Source organism: Sinohyriopsis cumingii, chromosome 18 (assembly GCF_028554795.1).
Source record: "Sinohyriopsis cumingii isolate HCF-2022 chromosome 18, ASM2855479v2, whole genome shotgun sequence".
Lineage (NCBI taxonomy): Eukaryota > Metazoa > Mollusca > Bivalvia > Unionida > Unionidae > Sinohyriopsis > Sinohyriopsis cumingii.
The window spans coordinates 43,577,492-43,584,584 of record NC_142978.1 but is presented as its reverse complement, the minus strand read 5'-3'; the positions used below and the strand labels follow the sequence as shown (position 1 = coordinate 43,584,584).

The following is a 7,093-nucleotide window of genomic DNA, read 5'->3' as shown; positions in this document are numbered from 1 at the left end:
GATTAGTTGAATAAATTATTTGTTGGGTGTATTAAATAATGTATAATGTTTTTGTTCTTGTCATCCAGTGAGATTATTCTGGTTGAACACAGATTAGTGTACGAACGTTGTTATTTTAAGAATGAATCTTAAAATAATAATAATAATGAGGACTTTGTATAGCGCCTAATCTTTAGAAGTTCTAAGCGCTTTACAACATTTGACAACGCCTATAACATAAAAAAAAACCATATAATGATATGATTACAAAAACAAACACCATGAAATTAGAAAACATAAAAAACATGCTGAGAATATTTAAGGTAGGAAACATTATTAGGTCTTTAAGTTTGTTCTTGCATTCGAAATAAGTGAGTTTTGAGAGCACTCTTGAATGGAATGACTGTGTCTTTATGTCTAAGTTCAGTGGGCAATTCATTCCACGTTGCTGGGCCCTGGTATGCAAAAGAACGCTGTCCATATGACTTTGTTTTCATAGTAGGAATAATGAGTATACGATTGTCAGAAGAGGAGCGTAAGTATCTTGCTGGTGTATACACATGGGTGAGGTCGGATAGGTATGTTGGTCTAGAGTCTGACAGTGAAACGTAGCACAGAGAACAAATTTTGTGTTTGATTCTGGATCGAATGGATAGCCAGTGTAGGGTACAGAGCAGCGGGGAGGAGTGCTCTGATCGTGGTAAAATAACTATGATCCGAGCAGCTGTGTTTTGAACTTTTTGAAGTTTCTGGAGCAGATATTGAGATGAACCAGACATAACTGAGTTACAATAGTCCAGTCTTGAAAGTACTAATGTACACACAAGTTTGTCCGATAAAATAATATAATGCGTACAAAAACAATTTCTGGCCGCCCATATGTCTTGTTTATCATTGATTTCATACTTAACCATATCTCGTCAATTACACGGCTTGTCATTTAAATTTTATCTGTTTCATTGACAATCATAGAAATCTGTGGGGTTGGAGGACGGTATTGATTTGCAAGCAGTAAATGACCAAAACTTCGGGACCAAAGGGTCTGCAGGGAATAAGGACGCTATCTATTAATCCTTTCGCAAACTAGATGGAGCCGGTCATGCCTGACTGCTCCTTAACCATTCGACCAGAGCTACGGAAGCGTAAATCAATGTGGATTGGACTCCAAGAAATATAGAGGTTCTATTTTTTAACCAAGATAATTTAATACGAGGTGCAAATCAATTACTAATATATCTTATGTGCGGATGAACAATTCCTTGTTTGTTGTATATATCCTATACATTGATCAATGTTGCTGATAGAATATACATTATTCATATGTGGGCATAAATTCTGTACACTGATAATCCATGGTGATAAATCCATATATCAATAATATTTGTCTATAAGTTTTACGTTACTCGTTCAAATTACATGTTCTAACTAGTTCCATTTAGAAACGATATCATTTACTTGTATCCTGCGTTCAAGTCTACGCTCGCATCATTCTGATAATCCATTATTCAACTTAATACGCATTAATATGGTGTCAGATAAATAACTATCTCATTCGCTATACCCAAACCCAACCCAGCTTCATGTATTGCATTCAGTGTCCTCGCTGTACCCAAACCCAACCCAGCTTCATTTATCTAAAAGGGTTTAACGTAATTTTAAGCTATGCTATAAATGGCGGCCGGTAAATTCGGCGGAGGAAGAATCTGGAAAAAATCAACGACCCACGGACATTACTGGTTAGTTTTTTTCCCATAGGTACGTTAGTCAACCAATATTTGAACTCGTGCGGAGAGAAGAGCGATGTGAATGATCGGTAAAGGCAAACGCCATTAACCTCTATGCCACCTTGATTCACCGTAAGAACACACAACGTTGTGCAACTAGTAGCTACAAATGCATCGAAAATATGTGTGTGTGTGTGTGTGTGAGTGTGTGAGAGAGACTGAGACAGAAAAACTGTGCGTGTGTATGAGAGAGAGAGAGAGAGAGAGAGAAAGTATGTGTATGATTTGGAATTTTAACCTAGCTTTAACAATGTTTCAGTCATATCGCTAAGATGTCTGCAGTGTGGCAGTTTATAGTGAGGTATATCACTGGGGCATCATGCCGCAGACATGTAACATCATGCCCCACCCAGCCACATTGTCCTGACACCAGGCCGACCAGTCCCAACACTGACCTCTCAACGCTGTGCGCCTAGCGAGGCAGTTGTTAGCACCATTTTTTATAAGTCGTTGGTATGACTCGACAGGGGTTTTTATATTCTTCATCTTTGATACGATAGGACGGATCGGATTCTCTGATGGCTTCGGCTAATACCATCTTTATAAGAACATATTTTTTTGGAGAATGTGGTGCAACATATCGTGTGATCAAAATGGTCTGGTGTTTTCAGACATACTGTAACGATCCTACAATTGAATTTAAATTTATATACATCTGGCTCTCTGTTTGCAGGAATAGGGGTAGTGCTGAGCGTTTTGGAAGATTGGACAGGACTATTAAGGAGTTTCTGCTCCTACATGTATATAACACTGTTACAGATATCTCTGCTTTACGGTATAAAGGAGTACAAAGGAAAGGTTTAGCCTTACATTTTCCATGTTCTTCCATGTTTCGAAAATGGAATGAAATTCCATTATAAAAGAATATAGAATTGCTTTATTCTTTTGAAGCTTTCGTAAAATTATATAAGAAAAAGAAAAAGTGTTGCCCTTTTTAATATGATGCTGTAACAAGGTTGAACCTAGTTGAAATGTTAGCTTCGTAGCTTTTGAGTCTACCCACTTCCGACATTTAGTAAATGCTGAGTGGACACATTATTTTTTAAATAAGTGAAATATCTCCAACCATTACGTTAACAGCCTAGAAAATCAGCAATTATCGCGCTCAACGCAATGCAAAGATGGTGGTTCAATCTGCCGCTGTATTTTACAAATGAATGTTTGAAGTTAACATGGTTGCTCATCATGGTTCTGCTGATAAATATAATCTGAACTCGAGTGAATGTTATCTTGGATATTTGAAGTATGAAAGGCATATGCTTAGATCATTCCTTCCATAGCGAGTACGTCCTGTTGTTCACTTAGCTCACGTCTAAGGTATACTTTGCTTTTTGTGTACTTGTGTACGTACAGTTGACATTGTCGGCGCAAACCAGATATTTACATAGCTATTCTAGGATTAAGGATCCATTGTATCGACTTCTAAAACATTTTCTAAGCCAGAAACATTTTCAGTTGTAAAATCTTCATTGGAAAAGTCTATATCATAGTCAAACAAGCTCGAAAGATCACCACTGGCGTTATTGCTCCAGTACAGGACACCGAAGATTGACAACTTGCCCAGAAGCTGCAGCTACGACGACGACCAATGGAAAATTAGATTATGTTCCAAGTCAGTTACCAGATATTAAGTGCAGATTTATTGACTAAATGTTATTCTGTGTTTCACTTACACAGCCCGTTCTTAACTACTAAAATTTCACTTAATATAAATTATTATAAGGAATACGGTCAGCCATCATGAAAATTGAAACAGTCATAATATCTGGTAATCTGTTGATTTTGAGGTTGGGGTTAGGGTGTTGTTTTTATTGTTTTTAATGTATCTAGCCCAATAAAGAAGGTAAAATTCGATTACGAAACTAAAAATTGAGTTACTGGAATGTACATGGATTTCTTTAAAATTTTCAGATTATGATGCCATTGAAAATATATTTCAAAATACACAAAGTAAACAGCAAAGACAAAAATAAGGGAAACAATTTATAATGTAACAAGGACATGTATTTTTGTGTCAAACACACGTTAAAAATAAACACTGACAAGACTTATTTCCATTTCAACATACAAAAAGCTTTCCATATATCTGGCTGTACTAATTTAAAAACGAAAATAACTGGACTTGCATTTTGTGTACCATTTAACGAGGACTTGTAAATGTCTGTCAAACACATGATAAAAAAGAATACGGACAATAATCGTTTCCATTTCAACATACATAAATGTTTCTGTTTTATATGAATGAACTTAATTACGAACAAAAATAAACGCGGTTAACTTGTATTTTCATCTATCATTCTCTTGTAACTATTCAGGACCATTAAGTCGTTTCAACAGGAGCAATAATAAACAGGAATAATAAACAGGATCCCAAATTTGAATATTGTTCAACAATGAAAATAATGCTGTATTTGGGTCACATCTACGTTATTTGCTTGCATTAGTCAAATACTACACTTAAAGTTTATTATATGTTTGACACGTACATTTCCACTTTTATGTACGCTTTATCTTTTTAGTTTACACCATGTGAGTTTTGATTTACGCTATGTGCGTTTTGGTTTACGCCATGTGCTTTTGAGTTTACGCCATGCGAGTTTTGGTTTACTGTACTATTCAGATTCTTCAATATTTTCACTCACAACATGCTTTTGTTTCAGTGGCGAAGCATCCATCCAAGCATCCTTTACAACTAGGAGGTGGAAAGGGCCCAGAAATGTCCATCCAAACTGGGAGGGGGCTCATAATTAAGGTTTATGGTGGGGAGGGAAGGGGAATACTTTCTTTTTTTTTTGGTACGCCACTGACTTTTCTTTAAATATATAATCTGTTGAAAATTCATTTTCTATTTTTCTTTCTTTCATTTTTATAGCGATTTTCGTCGACTGTTTAAATGTGCTCATAAACGAATATGTAATTCTCAAAATATATCGCTTCTGAATATTTTTTACAGTGTTCAAAGATCACTTATATTTGAGTGTGCATGTCTGTTTAAAGAATGCGAATCCACTTAAACTGCTGCCAACAGTACATGTTAGTGTTGTGGGAGTGGAGTGTTCCTCTTAATCATGATAAATTAGTTCATCTGTTATAATTGTCGACAGGGAAAACAGCAGTTATTGTCAAATCAGTATACCAACATTTGTGACACTTAGTACATATCACCAACAAGCTAAAATCTGAACAAACTATTTGAGGGTATTGATTAAGGGAAGGGGAAATGTAAGCACTCAGGCACATGAATATGTATGTATATTTTGCAAAGCACGGATCGTGCATGACGCTTTATTTGTGGAAATCTCACCGCATCGATCCAGCACATGGAATTGTTTAGCGTCTTAGAGATGCTCCTTCGTATTTCCAAATACCAAAGGTTTTCATTTCTGTTGAACGCTGTCCACGCTATTGTAAACAGGGTGTTTTCCCTATAAAATAAGTTGGAGAAAGAATTTGAAATTGATGTTTTTTCTCATTTTTATGTTAATTACCAAATTTTTGTGCTCTAGGTTCGTAATCCTTTTCCTCAGGCCATTTGATGGTGTTGGTCAAGTTTACTTTTCTGTCTTTCTTTTCTAAATTCCAAGGTTTGAAGCCACGTTGACCTTTACGCTAAAGGTCATTTGAGGATTGTTTATATTATCTTATCCTTCTTGATGTTTGCGTTAGCTTTTATTAGTGCGGCAAACCTGTCTTCGCATTGGAGACTGAACTCTGCATATCAAATATGTATGTGTTTCATTCTTCCAAAGAAAATAACAGTGCCAGTGTGCTGTACATTTTCTTGTCCGTGTAGGTCTGTATAGGTTTAATAAATAGCTTTTTTCTTTTCCCCCATCTTTAGGTTGTGAATCTAGTCAAGCTGCTTCAAATACGAGAAAACATACCGTTAGACGATACTATAGTAGTAGTAGTATTCTGAGCTTAGAGATAAAAAAACCAGATTAAAATGGGATGCATTTTGGTGGGGTTTTTTTGCGCGGACACATTTGAAACCATGGTCAGTGAATTTTGTTCGGCGTGGAATGCAGTCAGTTGTTAATATATAAAGCTAAAACAAAACATAACCAACGGTACGTACAAAAAAAAATGATGTTCGCTTGAATAACGGCATTCAAGATTAATACTAGATATATATCAAAAGAATGTTGGTTTTGCTCTTGTTATTGTCTTTAACCAAATTAAGCAAATATATAATGCATTATGAAATGCTCAAACGAGATTCCGGAACATAAAAGGGTTAAGATGATTGGACTCTTCGTATCTGATATTATACCGATAATTATTTGAAATGCTACAACTAATATACAAATGTAAAAGTTCGAGACAGAAACCCTTGAAAAAGTTTTGACTACCACCATAGAGTTCTTCACTTCCATATCTAAAAGGAAAATAAAAACTTTATTTTACTTTCAAATCAGCCGAATAATTGTAATGCTGTTGATTTGTATATGCTGGGACTATTTCGTGCTGTGTCAAATTCTTGTATAAAACGTGGATGTCTTCCTAACACTTTTTACCAGTTTCAATTGTTGGGAAATAATCTTTGTTTCATTCACATTATTATGCAAGAAACTCGTTCACAAGATGAAGTCCAGCCAGAGTCTGAGGACTGATGCCCCCGGTTATTTGTGAATAGCTTGGTCCAGACCCAATGAGTTCACCCGGCCCCTCACCTGGCTCTGTGTACGTGTTTTCTTGGGGGTTGGGTTTCATCCCCTGGCCTTGAACTCTACTTGTAAATTCTCCCGGACCCTCGATAGGTTCTAAATAAACACCAACGTTTCCACCATTTTGACTGTAGACCTCACCTGCATATTGGTGTCTTCCGTTGTCAACGTATTCAGCGTTGTGTACTAGAGCTTCTGCCTTTGCGGTGTTCTCTATAGACTGATTATTTGCCAGATGTGTCTGCTTTGGTTCTGATTTTGCAGGATTTGATTGGATTTGGTTTGATTTAGACTGTCTGATTGGCTTTTTGCGAATTGTCGCTGCTTGGGTTGGTTTAGTATCTGGTTTAGGAGTTGTGGCATTGCTTGGGAGCGGCGTAACGTCCTTTTGTACCTTATTTGATGAAGATGTAGGTTTTACAAGCATGTCCGGCATAAAGTTAGCTTCAACAATGCGGCCATTCTTGTGCTGAACAGGACGAATGTTGCCATGATCACATATTTGCGCTCCCTGGTGGTCCTTAAGCTGATGTAGAATCTGCATCTAAAAATAGTTATAAAAGATAAATTATAAGATTTCTATTGCAAAGTCAGTAGTTTTGTTTATCACTGAAAGTATCACAATCAATGCATTTTGCAAAAGGACTGCATATCTCCAGCAAA

At 36.4% G+C, this 7,093-nt stretch overlaps 1 protein-coding gene across 1 annotated transcript in view; it reads right to left on the bottom strand.

Annotated features, from left to right (window-relative positions):
- Nucleotides 1-3,733: 3,733 nt before the first annotated feature.
- The window catches only part of LOC149776510 (uncharacterized), a 42,164-nt gene continuing 38,804 nt past the window's right edge, over nt 3,734-7,093 (bottom strand). Inside the window, exon 8 of the mRNA XM_089940950.1 lies at nt 3,734-6,974. Coding sequence (XP_089797076.1) covers nt 6,324-6,974 — 651 coding nt within the window. The 3' untranslated portion in view covers nt 3,734-6,323. The remainder of the gene's footprint in view (nt 6,975-7,093) is intronic.